Raw genomic sequence first — 17,740 nt, forward strand, 5'->3', positions numbered from 1 at the left:
CACTCTCTAACATTTCTCTCCTTTTTCTCTCTTTTTTTCTCTCTCAACGGCGACAAAACAAGTTTCCCCAAAACCCTTAGTCGACCTCCCCTTATATACGTCGATTTGGGAAACCCAATTAAATCAAACCAACCCGAAATCGACAATTAAAACAATCTGGTCGAACTAAAAGATGCTGGTGTCGATCGACACTCCCACTGGTGTCGATCGACACCCACCCCCAAAACGCACATTTTAGTTCGCGAATGTTACAATATACTACAAAGATTTATTATTAAATTTCACTTAAAGAAAAATAAAAGATTAATTACTCAACTCAACCTAAAAGTTTTGATCTAAAATGAAAACATTTTAAGGGTCACACTTTTTTTGGAAAAACTATGAAAAAAAGACATTGAAATAATAATTCAACTAAAAATAAAATCAATGGTCACAAAATATAGAATAAATGATATGTAAACTCTTAGAAAAAGTGACATGTGATTTGTGTAACATATCTCAGAAAGCATATTATCAACTGGATCTACAATTCTTTAACATAATAAAAAGGTAAAATAAAACAAGCTTGAGATTTTATCAGTTTTATCAAATGCTTCTAACCCAAAAAAAATTGGCAGAAACATCATATTTAAAGTACACTACGTTTTTTTTAGAAGACGAAGTTGAGATTGCATCACAAAATTGACATATGACGTTTTTAAAAAATACGTAACTTGGATCAGTGAATGAATATACATTGTCGGGTTCAACCGTTTCACCATCTAAGTATTCTTGACTTGGTCGGAAATTCTATTATGGCAGATGATGCACTTGGACAACAACAACATAGTACTAAACATGTTCATCAAACTTTGTATATTTGCATTTAACATGGGATATCGATATGTTTAAATGATCTGTATAATTAGACCAATGATCGACATTCGACGTTAGAACTTTCAAAAAGATGTTTTCATGGGATATATGAATATGGAATGAACTCTTATAGTATGAAAGGTCAGAAGATTGTTGACTCTTTCAGTGAGGTTCTTAAGTCATTTTTTGTTACTATATGTTATATTGTTGATTTGCCAAGAAAATATTATTACGACACTAGACAATATATGTTATATAGATTAGTAAAAGAAGTATGACGTTTATCTAGATTTATATTTTAAATTTCAACAATTTTAAAAGATAATATTATTTATATTCAATAATTTTTATTATTAAAAACTTTAAACTAAATCAGCGCAAACATATACTCTCTCCGTTTCAAAATATAAGACGTTTTAGAGAAATTTTTTGTTTCATAATATATGATGTTTTCAAGTTTCTATGCAACTTTTAGATTAGTTTAGTATTTTATATTATGCAGTATTATTTCTGATTGGTTGAACTTGTTAAAAGTAAAGACTTCTTAATCTCCATGCTTTAGTTAAAACATCCTATATTTTGAAACGGAGGGAGTATAACAAAGAAATATTATCTTCAACAATATATATATTGTATATCATTTACTAAAATAAGTTTAATGTTTATATACATTTATACTCAAAAGTTTGAACCATGTCACTTTATATAAGGGGTGATCAAAATATAAAAAAGTTACAAAATCATATCGCCATTATGTCAAGTGGTTCCTCATATCGCCATTATAATATGTGTAATTATATTTTGTTTACTTATTAAACAGTATTACGTAAGTGGTTCCTCTGATTCTTTCGTTGAAATGAAAATGCCAAAAATAAACTCTTTCGTTGGTAAAAAAATACGTTACGAAAATAAATAAACTCATTTTTAATGTAAATTGTGATTGTAAAATGTAAAATGTACAAATTTCCTCAATCCAATTCTATTTTGGGTTCGGATAAGGAATCTACCAATTCATCTACTCAAGAAGCAAGCAGTGGAGAGCATTATAGAACCAAGAGGTCAGATTGAAGCGGTAGAACTTCACGCTAAGAACTCATCCTCTCTGGAATATGTAAGAGCAAGGGCCTGGTTTAAAGCAGATAAGCCGCTGGATTTTGTTAAGAATGTCAAATTCTCTACTGGGGAAGTGGTAAAAGTCGAATTGGAATATGAAAAGCTCTTGAAAGTCTGCCTCTCATGTATGAGACTTACACATGATCAGGCTAACTTTCCTGAAGAGATCTCTCAGCGTGCCAACCAAAAACGTACTGCCCGGAAGGAGTTCAACAACAACAAGGACTCAAGGAAAATCAAGAGTAAAGGGAAAGAAGTGGCGATAAGAGATGATCACCCCCCCCTTTGACTGAAGCTCGAGGTTCATTTGAGTCTCACTCCGAACACTCGGAACCCACTACTAAGCAAAAGCAGATTCAAGAGCGATTGCAGTGGCCTAGGAAAGGGTCTCTTGGTAGTAGATCAAAACAGGTACAGGAGTGGCGTCCCAAACAGGGTGATCAAAGGACTTTGAAGGGGGAAGGATCGAAAAGTTCTGGTGAGTCTACTTTCACACCATCAAAAAGAAGACGACTGAGCAGTAGTGGAGAGAGAAAAACAAAAAAGGCTCGCTTAGGAGACCTGGAAATACAGAACCAATCTCAATCTGTCTTTGAAAGACTAGGCAACAAGGAGGACTCCAATCCGGACTCGGGTAAACAAGGATCCTCAGTAGGCAAACAGAAGAATTCACCATCTGTATTTGAGAGACTGGGTTCCCAGACTTCCAGTTCAAGCCCTAAAGCAGGAGTCTCTAACTCTCAGTCTGAACATTCTGCTCCAGTAGCAGCTCCTCTGGAAATTCATTCTGCTAATTTGGCAGCTAAGTCTTCAGTTTTCTCCAATTGTACTACAATGGGTAAACGTGGAGCAAACAAGAAAGAAGGGTTGATGTTTAATTCCAACCCATCGAGATCAATATGAGAATATTGAGCTGGAACTGTCAGGGAGTGGGGAATACCTCTACAGTTTGACACCTGAGGGAAATACGAGGTCGGTATTTCCCAGAGATAAGATTCCTCTGTGAGACCAAGAAAAAGAGAGAATATCTTGAGAATGTTGTGAATCATTTAGGTTACTATGATATCCACATTGTCGAACCAATTGGTAAGAGTGGAGAACTTGCGTTGATGTGGAAGAACTCTGTGTCAGTGAAGATCCTACAGTCCGATAAGAGAATGATAGACACCATTGTCACTTGGCAAGGAAAGGAATTCTTTCTGACATGCATTTATGGAGAGCCGGTGCAAAGTGAAAGAGGGGAACTATGGGAAAGGCTTTCTAGGATGGGAGTGAACAGAAGGAGTCATTGGATACTAACTGGAGATTTTAATGAGTTGGTTGGTCCTTCAGAGAAACTGGGTGGTCCAACTCGAAGTAATGCCTCATGTGAAGAGTTTAGAAGAATGCGTACAGCTTGTGGCATCTGGGAAATTAAACATACTAGATATCAATTTTCTTGGTTTGGCAATAGAAATGATGAATTGGTCCAATGTCGACTGGACAGAACGGTGGCAAAACAATTTTGGATGAACCTATTTCCTAAAGCGCAAGCGGTGTATCTCAAAAAGGTCAGTTCGGATCACAGTCCTCTAATCACTAGCATGATGGGAGAACATTGGAAGAGTTGGGCTGGATTAAAATATGATCATAGATGGAGCTCCAGAGAAGGTTTTGATGCAATGATCTCAGATTTCTGGAAAAATGAGGGAAGTAGTTCCCAATTATCAATGATGGAGAAGATTGCTGAATGTCGGAAAAGAATTTCAAGATGGAAGAGGGACAATCAGCTGAACTCAGTAAGGAGGATACAAGAGCTTCATCATCAAATAGACTTGGTTACTCGCCAAACTCCATTTTGTAGAGACGAGCTTACAAGACGGAAAAGAGAGCTAAACTTGGAGTATAGGCAGGAAGAACAGTTCTGGAAGGATAAGAGTAGGCTAACTTGGCTCAACAATGGTGATAAAAACACCAAATTTTTCCATGCAGCAACCAAGAACCGAAGAGCACAAAACCGAATTCATTGTTTAGTTGATGATGATGGTAAGGAGTGGTTTGCGGAAAAAGACCTAGGACGTTTGGCTGAAAACTACTTTAAGCTCTTATTCTCCTCGGAGGATGTTGGACACTCCATTGATGATAATCTTGATACTGGCCCTAAGATCACCGAGTGCAAAATGAGCAGCTGATGAAACAAGAGTCCAGGTCCTGATGGCTTAACAGGACACTTCTTCCAACAGCATTGGAGTGTTTTAAGTGATCAAATTCTGGAGCTCGTAAAAGGGTTCTTCACAACCGGGACAATTGAAAAGGAGATGAACAAGACCAATATCTGCTTAATTCCAAAGAAGCTCAAATCGGTGAAGCTAACGGAGTTCCGACCAATCAGTCTAAGCAATGTTATTTACAAGATAATTGCGAAAGTACTGGCCAACAGGATCAAGAAAGTCCTGCCTACTGTAGTCTCGGATACTCAAGCCGCTTTTATTCAAGGCAGGTTAATCTCTGATAATATCTTGGTTGCACACGAACTGATCCATGCTCTTAACTCGACCAACAAGTGCTCTGAAGAATACATTGCCATAAAGACTGATATTTCAAAGGCATTTGATCGAGTGGAATGGTCGTTTCTGAGGAAGTCATTACAGACTTTGGGTTTCTCGGAGCAATGGATAAACTTGTGAATGGGCTGTGTTGAGTCAGTTAACTACCAGGTATTAATCAATGGTGCTCCATTTGGTGAGATTATCCCGACAAGAGGTTTGAGGCAAGGAGACCCACTGTCCCCATACCTATTTGTCTTGTGTACAGAAATGTTGGTGTGTATGCTGCAAAAAGCGGGAAAAGAAGGCAAAATCACTGGTCTGACAGTTGCGAAAGGGACTCCATCAGTATCACACCTGTTATTTGCCGATGACAGCATCTTTTATTGTCGGGAAAAAGATGAAGAGTTTCAGTGCCTGCTATCTATTCTAGATGAGTATAGCATTGCTTCTGGCCAAAGAATAAACTACCAGAAGTCAAGTATCTACTTTGGGAAGCGTATTCTTCAGGATAGAAAGTCGGAGATAAAGCAGCTAACAGGAATCAATGAGGAAGGAGGATACAGTTTCTATCTAGGACTCCCTGAAGCTTTTGGAGGATCGAAAATCACAATCCTAGGCTATCTGAAAGAGCGTCTTCAGCAAAAATTCTCTGGTTGGCAAGCGAATTTCCTCTCTTCAGGAGGTAAGGAGATTCTGTTGAAAGCAGTTGCAATGGCACTTCCGACATATACTATGTCATGTTTCATGCTCCCAAAGGCGGTATGTCAGCAATTGGCTTCTTTGATGGCTGATTTTTGGTGGAGGAACAAACGAGACTCAAGAGGCATGCATTGGAAGGCATGGGATCAGTTAAGCAAACAAAAAAATGAAGGCGGTCTAGGATTTAAAGGCATTGAGACCTTCAATATAGCACTCCTTGGAAAGCAGCTATGGCGTATGATAACATGTCCAAGCACTATGATGGCAAGGGTTTTTCGGAGTAGATATTTTAGCAAAACTGATCCTCTTCAAGCCAAGCTGGGATCTCGACCATCTTATGCATGGAGAAGCATATTTGCAGCCCAAGAACTTATAAAGAAGGGAGCGAGGATGGTCATAGGAGATGGAAAGTCAACAGACATCTGGCAAACTCAATGGCTTCACTCTAAATCGGCTAGAAGCTTGCAACAGGTCAGACAAATCCCACAACATCTCCGTTCTAATGTTTCTTCTCTGACCAAAGTAAATGATCTATTGAGGGATAATGGAAGAGAATGGAGAAGGGATATATTGGGGGAAATATTTCTCGAGGAGGTATAAACAGACATGATGTTTACACTTGGGATTACACAAGATCAGGTCATTATACTGTCAAGTCCGGCTATTGGGTCCTCACTCAAGTTGTGAATGTCAGGAATAAGGCTCAGGAGGTATGTCAACCTAGCCTGAATCCCCTCATCAGCTCAGTATGGAAAACGGAGACTAGTCCTAAGGTACAGCATTTTCTTTGGAAATGTCTGACTAACTACATTTCAGTAGCACAAAATATGGCCTACCGTCACCTATCCAGGTATAACGAATGCTCAGGATGTCCTCATGAGGAGGAAACAGTCAATCACCTTCTCTTTCTCTGTACATATGCTCGTCAGGTATGGGCTCTATCACCCGTCCCAGCTCCTCCAGGTGGTATATGATCAGACTCTATTTACGCTAATATGTATCATGTTGATAACAGGATTTTCACCCAGGGTATCAATTCCCTATGCAGTTGTAGTACAAAGGGTTGTCAATCCAAATGGTTGTTATGCTAGCAGATAAGATGCAATCAGAACTATGCAAGTCAAGCCAAGCAATAGTTGGGTTTGATCTAACAATCCTAAAATAAATAAAAGAAAGCGAATATAAACAAGGAACCACACGACCTAAGCACTCGATGCAAGCATTGGAGTACAGGATCAGGTGGGGTGATCGAGTAAGCAAGATAAGCAAGAACAGCTCGAGGTGTTACACGAAGCAGGTGATCGTGTACCTGTTCGGGTAAAAGATCGAGTGATGAATAAAAATACAAGCAATTAAAATACGAAAGCTTCTAAGGATGGGGTACACGAGGATAAGGTCGGGTTACTCCTCGGATGGATCTTCGGGCTGTTCTTCCTGCTCTTGGATCCTCCTCGATCGTGTTGGGGTTCGGACTGTTCTTCCAACTCGATGGCTCCTTTGGGTACATGCTCGGATTTGTCCTTGTTTCTCCCCATTTTAGGCTCTAAAGCACCTGTTTTCATCCAAAATATGCAAATGCAAGAATGCAACACCCTAAATGGCCTAAAAGTGAATTCCTACAGTTAATGACCTAAAAATGCTAAGGTAAAGGTATAAACAATGCAGAATGTAAACAAAAAAAGATGCTAAAAACATGTAAATTAGATTGTTATCAGACCCCCAAACTTAAATCTTGCTAGTCCTCTAGCAAGGAAGTAGGAGGGTGCGGTTTGAAAACGGGGACTCATAACCTTTATATGCTAAGAGAAGGATTCAAGCTATACTCCTTAAAGATAGTTTAATGGTGCTAAGATCAATCAATCATACTTACAAATATTTTTCTATGCTTATCATCATGCATCGATCTAGTTCAACTTCCAACTAAAAGTAAAGAACATCTCTTTCACATTCATTTAAGTGTTTGGCGAATTCTTGCAAATGGAAGGTGAATCAAGCTCAATCGGTTTCAAGGGTAAGGCTTTTTGGTAAGGTGGTTTCAAGCAAATTCTTTGGATGGTTTTCTCTCAAAAGAAGGAATGCTAGACAGTTATGAAAACTATCTAAGATTGAGAACAATTTGGGCATACAAAGTTTAACTCTTGATAATCTACCATTTTCTCATTCACCTTTTTTCTTTAAACCCCCCTAAAATTAAACTACCCACAACCTTGATTTTAACTCTCTCTTTTTTTTTTGTAATCCCTAAGGTTTAAACTTTAAACATCTAGCTCTCTTTTTTTTTTTTTTTTTTTTTTTTTTTTTTTTTTTNTCTTTGCTAAACTCCTAATATGTATATTTTTTTTTTCTTTCTTCTTTTTCTAGGAGACTAGCAAGATGTTTTCTTCTTTTTTTTTTCTTTTACTAAGAGACTTAAAGCTACTTGATTCTAAACTTAGGGACTTAAAGCTACTTGATTCTAACCTTAGGGACTTCTTTTCTTCTTTTCTTTTATTCCTTAACCCAACCCAAACAAACATGCTAATCACCTATCTTTCAAAACCGATTCTATTAGCTAGTTCAAATTCTAACTTAGCTAAATCAAGAGGCAGTTCTTTGTCGTTTTCAATACTCTCAAGGTTTCACAACCTATAGCACAACGAAAAAGGCTTCACTCAACAATTCACAACAAGGTTTGAAAGAAAGGTTTGGGCTCAAGGGTAGGGAAAAACAAATCGGGTTAAACGAAAAGATTGGTAAAAATGGAGTGCTAACCCGAGTTTAGAGTTACCATGAGCAAGTATTCAAATTCCATAAGCAAGATAGTTTAAGTTCAACTTAAGTCTAATAATATAGAGATGTTCAAACAAGTGGAGAAGCATTCAAAAGACACAAGGTTCTAAACAAAGATTTTTCATTTTTTTTCCAAAGATTGATCTAGCAACAATGAACTGTGATTAAGGGCTATATCTTCAATCCTAAGGTTTGATATTAAACAAGACGGTTTTAATCATTTTCCCCTAAAATGCATATGCAACAATCCTATATGAAGCAATCTAGACTCAATCCTAATATGAAAATGCAACTACATGAACACTCTTTTTTTATTTTTCAAATTTTTCAAATTTTTAGGGTTTTTTTTATGCAAATAGATGCAAACTCAAATGAATAAAACTAGCATGCAAAATTTTGAATTAAGAAAATAAAACACAATGTTATATACATCCTAGGACCCTCCCCCAAACTTAAATTACACAGTCTCTGTGTAAATAAAAGTCTGAAAAGGAGTCCAAGAATCACACAAGATGAAATAAAACTAAATGCAATGTTATTTACAAAAGTGTATGAATGAGTTACCACATGGGTTGGTGAAGAAGGAGGTTGTAGCAGCCTCCATACTCTCCAACGTGTAGCCAGGGTCATCACCGGCTTCAGCAGACGCCGAGATTCGCTCATCAGAGAGCTCGGTTATGCGCACGGACGACTTGCTCGGACCAGCATCCGAGGGGTTCATCGGGTAAGGGCTCGGGTAGGCCATCGGGTATGGCATCGGGTAGTACGACGGGTATGGTGGGAGAGGTCCGGAATGATCACCTGTGTAGCCGCTTGCAGGGTGCATCGAGTAGGGCATCTGATACGACATTTGGTAAGGCGGCGGTCTGCTTCTCCCCATCCAAGTTGGTGCATATCCCGAGGTAGGAGCTGAGGCACAGCTTGTCTTGTCTTGCAGCTCCTTGATCTGACCTCCCATCATCTTCACTGAGCCAGTGAGGTCCTTTACCTTCTTGGCTAGGAATTTGTTCATCCTTTTCATCCAACCGATCCTCTTGTGAGCTTCCCTCACCCCAACAGGTTGCTTTTGAGAGCACACATACTCCTCAAAATCATACTCATCTGAGTTGTCTCCTTGCTCTTGCCCAGTCGTCTCTCTCTCTTCAGCTTCGGATTCCTCCTCCGGGTTGTACAGCTCCTCTAGAGCCGGACCTTGGTGCACACGACGTTGGGCAGGATCATTTGGGTGGGTCCAGCGGTTGGATGGACAAACTTGAAGAGCAGCATGTCGTTTGGCTTTTCATAAGCCAGGAACCTCGCCAGCGTGAGGTAGTCGATATCCAACCATCTCAGATCGTGTACCACCTCCTTCAAAGGTACATTGCAGGCCACAAAAATTGGTGTGACCAGTCCTCCAATGGAGATCTCTCCGCCCCCTTCTCTTCTCTTCATAGCCCATGACTTGACGTAAAGGAACTGATCGAGCAGCACGAATACCATACTAGTATCCGCAACATCTCCTACTAGCGATGTCCCATCCCTAGCATTATCTAACACTCCACACAATGCAATGTCTAACAGCTGGAGCTCATGATCGTTCACATTCCCAGTCTCTTTTCTAGCAAAAAGAGTGCATGCGAGGGACTTGTGAAAATACCTCAAAACAGGGCTCCTTATTTGAGCGGATTTGGAGCTTGTGGACTTGTAGGGGAGCTTGTCTCCTATTTTCAGCCATAGGAACCTCATTTCTTCCTTGCTCACCTCCATTCCTTCTCCACTCCCAGCTTTGAAACCATATAGCTTCTCCATCTCCTTGAAAGTAAGCCGGTACTCCTTGTTTCACACGGAGAAGGTGATGAACCCGATCCCCCCATCGGGTAGTAGGTTCGGGTGGTCCTCAAAGTAGTGCAACTTTAGTGTTGAGAGAAAGTGGACCGTTTCCTCCTCATAAGCTTCAAGTTGGGCTCACATCATATGGCCCAGGTGGCACATGTCGAACAGAAACTCGACATCTCTTGTGATGCCCAATTGCTTCATCGTCTCTCGGTGAGGGTAGCGGGTACCAACGAAACTCATCTTGCAGAAAACCTTGAAGAGCTTTGCCGGAGTCTCCACCTCTTTCTGCTTCAGCCTCCGCGAGGCTTGTCGTGTGCGTTTTCTCTGCTCCCCCTCTCGCTCACAGTTCTCCTCCTCTGTGTCTCGATCATCTTCCTCAGCTGCTCTCTCAGCCTTTTCAGAGGCTGGTCTCATCCCTCTTGCAGCCGCAGCTCTACTTCTCAACCTAGAGGATTGGGTCTCCTCCACCGGCATCAGAATCGATTTCCATAGGGTCAGTAACGGTTCTCTCGGACGTAGACAGGTCCCTACGTCGAGGAGATTGACAAATTGCAACAGCGATTGGGTTAGGACAGAGAACACGGGCATCTACACGATTGGTTGCTCAAGCACCGGATTGGGTGATGGATCGGGTTGAGCATCGGGTTGGAAAAGCGAAATGTTCAGCCAGCGGTTGGGAATGCGGAAAGTTTCCTCTTCCTTGGGATTCTCGAGGTTCCACGGCATCACCTCCGGTTGTAGCAGCGGCGGAGGTTGATCTTCTTCCCTTCCTTTGGTAGGTTTTTGTGTGTGGCTCCATTATCGAATCCTTGAGAAGAAAAAAAACTAAGCTTCGAGATTAATAGGGTTAGTTCCCAAAGAAAAGCAAATACCACTCGAGTTTGAGAGAGAATAGAAAGTAGGGAAACTAAAAGCTCTATGGTAGAAAGACTTATCGGTGCTGCTGAGGGAGCTTGGGCTTCACCGAGAGTGGGCTTGGCTTGTGGAATTCGGACTCCACTCGCCTCCCGAGTATAGACACGATCAGGGGCATCGAGTACGGTGTCAGGTTGACCCTCGGGTTCCCCAAGTTTTCCTTTTTCACTTTTTCTTTTTTTTTCTCTTTTGTTTTTTATAAATAAATTTGCAAAAATAGAAAACAAGATTTAAAACAAATAAAATAAAAGAACATTAAATAGAAGATACCTTTGGGATTTCCTCCCAAGTGAGCTTGTTTTAAGTCACTAAGCTTGACTCATCATGCTCCTTAAGCATGTGATCTTTGAGGGAGAGGTTCTGGAATCCTCTCCACTGTAGCAGGCTGATTCAATTCATTCCCCAAGTCTTGTCCAGGTTCCACAGCAAATGTGGTGTTGACTTCTTCAAGATTTTTCACTTTTCTCTGCTTTGTCTTAGTGGAAAAAGCTTGACCATCAATGGTTGGCCTCTTAATTCACTTCTTGACATCAAACTCCATCTTGAAGTGCTCACCATGCTCTATTCTGATCTTGCCTTGCTTCACCTCAATCACGGCTCCTACTGTTGCCAAGAACGGTCTTCCTAGGATCAGTGGATCGTCTGGTTCCTTATCCATATCAAGTATCATGAAATCAGTAGGGACTTCCACTCTTCCGATCCTGAGTGGCAAGTTTTCTAGGATCCCAATAGGATGTCTGACTGTTCTATCAGCTAGAACCAAATACAGACTACTTGGTTTAAAACTGGTGCAACTCATTTTGTTGGCAACTGACAGTGGCATGATGCTGACTGAAGCTTCAAGGTCGCACAAGCAATTCTTGAAAATCCAAAGTCCTATCGAGCATGGCAAAGTAAAAAGAGCCAGGATCCTCCAATATTTCCTCGATTTGCAGCTCAGGATCTAAGCACACTCCACTCCTGAGAATCTCAAACCCAATCTCCTTGACAGCTTCCTTAACCTCATTCTCCAGCCGAGCTGCCTCCTTGGCAGATTCCTCTTGAAGTTCGTGTGGTGGCAAAAGCTTAAGAGGTGGAGCTTTACGCTTGGCCATACGCTCTACAAGTGCCTCCAGTTGGATGTCAAGGGCAGCATTGAACCTTTCCTCTAGTTCCCCTTCTGCTGCTACAAGCGGTTGAGGCTGATCTTTCATCTCAACATCTACTCGATGTGTCATCCGATCAGGACCATCGGGTGTGTCATCGGGTTTAGCCTCGGATAGTTCTTCAGATTGTGATTCTCGAACCAGTGCTCGATCATCAACTCAATCGCTCTCCTCGGGTAAAGGCTCGGGTTCGTAATCAGATATGTAGTACTTGGCTTCATTTATCCCATAGTGATCCATAGCCTCCCCATCTTGATCATCACTGTCCCCAGTGAGGTAGTCCTCATAGTCATCGTCAAGGAAGATGGCCTAGGCAGTGGCATAATCCTTTGGGTTCTGAACAGCTTTACCTGGAAGTTGGTTGATCTTTGGAAGTTGTTAGTTGTTGTGGTGGCCCTCTAGGTACCTCAGCTTAGTGTTGAGGGAATCATACTTAGCAGTCAAGTCACTATATCCTGAATCGATTTTGTTGCTCATCTCCGCAAAACGTTTTGCATTGTCCATAGTAGCGGATGCTTGGTTTTGTATCATCTGCTGAATTAGGCCGCGTAGTTAAGCTTCTTGTGATTGGTTCTGTGGGCCTTGGTGTTGTTGGAATCCATGTGGTGCAATGGGCTGGTGGTAATTTCCAGAGTATCGCTGCTTAGGGGCATAGCCTTGATTGTACTGAACAAAAGGCTTATGTTGGACCTGGTTCCCTTGAACTGCAGATGGGTAGGTTTGGTCCTGAGGATTGGCAACATTTGGGTTTCGGTAAGACAGATTTTGATTCGGCTTGTAATTTTTGTACCCTTTGTTGTAACCTCCTTGGTTGTTGATGTAGTTAACATCCTCTATATGTCCAGTCTCCCCATCTTGTTGTAAAAACTGCTCTTCCTCTGACATTGCATGAACATGCTGCTGCTGGTTGAGGAGCTTGTCGAGCTTGTCATTAAGGGCTTTCATATCCCTCTTGTACTTGGCATCTTCTTCTCCAGTAGATCGCACATTGCGATCGTACTCCTCATTGTAGTTCCCATCAGATTGAGCCAAGTTCTCCACTAGGTCCCAACCCTCATCAACATCCTTGTTGAGGAAGTTACCATTGCTTGCGGTGTCTAGCAACATCCGTATCTTGGGGACTACTCCTCTATAAAGTGTACTCAGCAATGAAGCATTGATGAAGCCATGATGAGGACATCTGGTAGTGTACCCCTTGAAATGTTCCCAAGCTTCATTGAACGTCTCATTGTTCTTCTGAACAAAGCTGGAAATGTCATTTCGCAGCCTTGCAGTTCTGGAGTTGGAGAAGAATTTGGCCAGGAATGCCTTCTTGCACGCTTCCCAAGTGGTGATGGACTCCTTGGGGAGTGATTTCTCCCAGATGTGTGCTTTGTCTCCCAAAGAGAATGGGAAAAGCTAGAGTTTGAATCCATCCTCACTAACTACATTTATCTTGGTGAGGCTACAGAGCCTATCAAATTCATCCAGATGATCCAATGGGTCCTCCATTGGCAATCCATGAAACTTGTTGCTTTGTATCATCTGGATGAGACTACTCTTGATCTCAAAATTGTTATTCTAGACAGCAGGTGGCACAATGCCATTCCTTTGAGTGTGAGTAGATGGAGCATCTCCTGCTCCTATGTTGGTCCTTGTTTGAGGAGCTGGTGGACTGTTCTGATTGTTCATTGTCTCCTCAATGATTGATGGTTGCGGTTGTTGAACTTGTTGTTGTCTGAGTAGCCTTGGTCTGTCGATGTTGTCGATGAAAGGACTCAGGTTTTGGCTACCTCTGGATCGTGTTTGCATGCACAAGTAGGTGACCGAGTGTGTACACAAGTGTCAACCCGATCCAGGTGATCGAGTGATGGGTCGGGTGGGTGCTTGGGTTGTACCTAAGATTCAAAACAAATAAAAGCGAAAGCAAACAAGTCAGATTCCGAACCAAAATGGAAAATAGAACTTGATCTAACAAGTGCTGAAATCCTAAACGTAGCAAAATTAAATTCAACCAAATGGCAACGGCGCCAAATTGATAACAGGATTTTCACCTAGGGTATTAATTCCCTATGCAGTTGTAGTACAAAGGGTTATCAATCCAAATGGTTGTTATGCTAGCAGATAAGATGCAATCAGAACTGTGCAAGTCAAGCCAAGCTATAGTTGGGTTTGATCTAACAATCCTAAAATAAATAAAAGAAAGCGAATATAAACAAGGAACCACACGACCTAAGCACTCGATGCAAGCATTCGAGTACAGGATCGGGTGGGGTGATCGAGTAAGTAAGATAAGCAAGAACAGCTCAAGGTGTTACATGAAGCAGGTTATCGTGTACCTGTTCGTTTAAAGGATCGAGTGATGAATAAAAATACAAGCAATTAAAATACAAAAGCTTCTAAGGATGGGGTAATCGAATCCTAAGTGTCCCTGACCAATACAGATGTCTTACATGCCTCAAGCAAATATTCCCTAGACAATGAANTCCATGAAACTTGTTGCTTTGTATCATCTGGATGAGACTACTCTTGATCTCAAAATTGTTATTCTAGACAGCAGGTGGCACAATGCCATTCCTTTGAGTGTGAGTAGATGGAGCATCTCCTGCTCCTATGTTGGTCCTTGTTTGAGGAGCTGGTGGACTGTTCTGATTGTTCATTGTCTCCTCAATGATTGATGGTTGCGGTTGTTGAACTTGTTGTTGTCTGAGTAGCCTTGGTCTGTCGATGTTGTCGATGAAAGGACTCAGGTTTTGGCTACCTCTGGATCGTGTTTGCATGCACAAGTAGGTGACCGAGTGTGTACACAAGTGTCAACCCGATCCAGGTGATCGAGTGATGGGTCGGGTGGGTGCTTGGGTTGTACCTAAGATTCAAAACAAATAAAAGCGAAAGCAAACAAGTCAGATTCCGAACCAAAATGGAAAATAGAACTTGATCTAACAAGTGCTGAAATCCTAAACGTAGCAAAATTAAATTCAACCAAATGGCAACGGCGCCAAATTGATAACAGGATTTTCACCTAGGGTATTAATTCCCTATGCAGTTGTAGTACAAAGGGTTATCAATCCAAATGGTTGTTATGCTAGCAGATAAGATGCAATCAGAACTGTGCAAGTCAAGCCAAGCTATAGTTGGGTTTGATCTAACAATCCTAAAATAAATAAAAGAAAGCGAATATAAACAAGGAACCACACGACCTAAGCACTCGATGCAAGCATTCGAGTACAGGATCGGGTGGGGTGATCGAGTAAGTAAGATAAGCAAGAACAGCTCAAGGTGTTACATGAAGCAGGTTATCGTGTACCTGTTCGTTTAAAGGATCGAGTGATGAATAAAAATACAAGCAATTAAAATACAAAAGCTTCTAAGGATGGGGTAATCGAATCCTAAGTGTCCCTGACCAATACAGATGTCTTACATGCCTCAAGCAAATATTCCCTAGACAATGAATCTCTAAAATCTTGTTAAAACACTCTCGTGATAGAAACAATCAACCTTAAACACTTCCCTACCCAACTCTCGTTGGAGAAACATGATCAAGCAGGCATTAAGAACCGATTCATTATTGTCAATAAACCTCTTACTCATCTAATCTCTTAGGCTAAGTGAGTAAATCTCTAGCATTGGTTAATTCAAGCATTTCATCTACACCTCTCGGTGGTAAAACACCTTAGATCTAATCTCACCCTCTCGGTTTGTTGACAGCATTAAGAACACCAACCTAGAAGGGAATCTAAAACATATAGAATCAAACTAAGACATCCTAACCGATCAAGAACACAAAATCATCTATCCCATCCCTAGAAACTTTGCTACACTACTCAGAAATCATTGCAACAAACATAAAAACATGCATGAACGAAAATTGCATTGTATTAAAAGATAGAGTAGAGAATATAGAGTACAAAGTAGAAATCTAAAGAAATAACAAAAACTTATAAAATAAATCCTAACAAAAGTGAAAAGTGTTTTGAGTCGCTCTAGATCTCTCCCAGAAGCTCTTGCTCTCTGTTTTAGGGTCTGCGGCGTGCTCGTTTGCGAGGAAGAAGAGGGGGGTTTATATATGGAAACCCCTTTGACCTAGCTTCCCAGTCCTGCCTGAGGGTCTACTCGATGGGGTACATGAGGATAAGGTCGGGTTACTCCTCAGATGGATCTTTGGGCTGTTCTTCCTGCTCTTGGATCCTCCTCGATCGTGTTGGGGTTCGGACTGTTCTTCCAGCTCGATGGCTCCTTCGGGTACATACTCGGATTTGTCCTTGTTTCTCCCCATTTTAGGCTCTAAAGCACCTGTTTTCATCCAAAGTATGCAAATGCAAGAATGCAACACCCTAAATAGCCTAAAAGTGAATTCCTACAGTTAATGACCTAAAAATGCTAAGGTAAGGGTATAAACGATGCAGAATGTAGACAACAAAAGATGCTAAAAACATGTAAATTAGAGAGTTATCACATGTCTTGAACATTAAGTCCCAAGCTCCCCAAGTTGATGGTTTAGATAGAATTCCTTGGTTGCTATGGCGACTTTGGAAGGCAAGAAACGAGCTCATTTTTAAAGGAAAGGAAATTAACCCTCAGGACACGGTAAGAAAAGCTTTGGAGGATGCTGATGAGTGGAAACATAGAAAGCAGAAGGAAGACGTAGAAGGAACGCTCCCTGTATCAAGATCAATAATAGATCAGAAATGGAGACCCCCGTCTGAAGACTGGGTGAAGTGTAACACTGATGGTGCTTGGAATGGGGTGGAGAATCAAAGTGGCACGGGATGGGTACTCAGAGATAAGGAGGGATCAGTCAAATGGATAGGAGCACAAGCCATTCGCAGAGCTAAATCTGCTATAGAGGTCGAATTGGAGGCAATTAGAAGGGCACTTGTCATGCTGTCTCGCCTGAACTATGATCGCATCATCGTCGAATCAGACTCCTTAGGCGCAGTTAACTTGCTAAATAATGAGGAAATCTGGCCGGTTTTTGCTCCAATGCTCCAAGACATCCATGATTTTTTCCGTTAGTTTAGAGACATCAGAGTGATCTTCTCACCAAGAGGAAGTAATGAAGTGGTGGACAGAGTAGCAAAGGAATCTCTTTCTTTCCAGAATTATGATCCTAAGTTTTACTCTTCAGGGTCTAATTGGATTAAGAATGTTGTATTAAAGGACAAACCCGATGTATTTTGATATGGGTGAATTTAAAGTTGAAATTGAGCCGAAAAAAGAAAAAAAAAAAGTTACGAAAATAAATAAACTCATTTTTAATTGGATACATAATTTTTTAGTGCGAAGAAGTAGAACAACAAAAGCATCTTCTTCAATAGGAGTGAAGTAAGGCAAAATCAAATCAACAAAACTCTGAATTGATCGAAACTCTCGTATTCCATCATCACCATCCTCTCTTTCAAATCAGCAACAGCGAGAGTTGCAATATCTCTCCCACTCTCTCTCTCTCTCTCTTTAGCGATAACAATCAAACATTGAAAAAAAAATCCCAAAAATAAGGGTTTAGGCAAAAACCCTCAAGAGTTTGATGCCCAAATGCCCATTCCCAATCCGTATCAGTTACTTCCTCAACCAAAGTCGAATCCTTTCGAGTTACCCAGTTAAGGTTAAGTTCTCTTTTACTCATCTCCCCTTCTCTTCTTCTGTTTCTGTTTCTCCTAACCCATCAACGGAAGCCAAGAATCCATCGGAAGCTCCAATCTCGGAGCAGGTGTTTAAATCGGCTCCCAAAATGGGTTCTTACAAGTTGGGTGATTCCACTTTATCTTCAATGATTGAGAGTTACGCCAATTCTGGTGATTTTGCTTCGGTGGAGATGCTTTTGAGTCGAGTTAGATTAGAGAACAGAGTCATTAGTGAGCATAGTTTCATTGTCGTCTTTAGAGCTTATGGGAAAGCACATTTGCCTGAGAAAGCTGTAGA

The 17,740-nt window shown here is 41.0% G+C and overlaps 2 protein-coding genes across 2 annotated transcripts; both read left to right on the plus strand.

The window, feature by feature from the left end:
* On the plus strand, positions 4,764–5,795 carry LOC109127263. The gene has a single exon (XM_019231834.1). It carries the CDS (start codon positions 4,764–4,766, stop codon positions 5,793–5,795), a length of 1,032 nt encoding a protein of 343 aa, XP_019087379.1.
* On the plus strand, positions 16,219–16,834 carry LOC109127264. The gene is made up of 2 exons (XM_019231835.1): positions 16,219–16,227; positions 16,355–16,834. The coding sequence occupies exons 1-2, from the start codon at positions 16,219–16,221 to the stop codon at positions 16,832–16,834; spliced, it is 489 nt and encodes a 162-aa protein (XP_019087380.1).

The sequence above is a fragment of the Camelina sativa genome, chromosome 11 (assembly GCF_000633955.1).
Source record: "Camelina sativa cultivar DH55 chromosome 11, Cs, whole genome shotgun sequence".
Taxonomy (NCBI): Eukaryota; Viridiplantae; Streptophyta; class Magnoliopsida; order Brassicales; family Brassicaceae; genus Camelina; species Camelina sativa.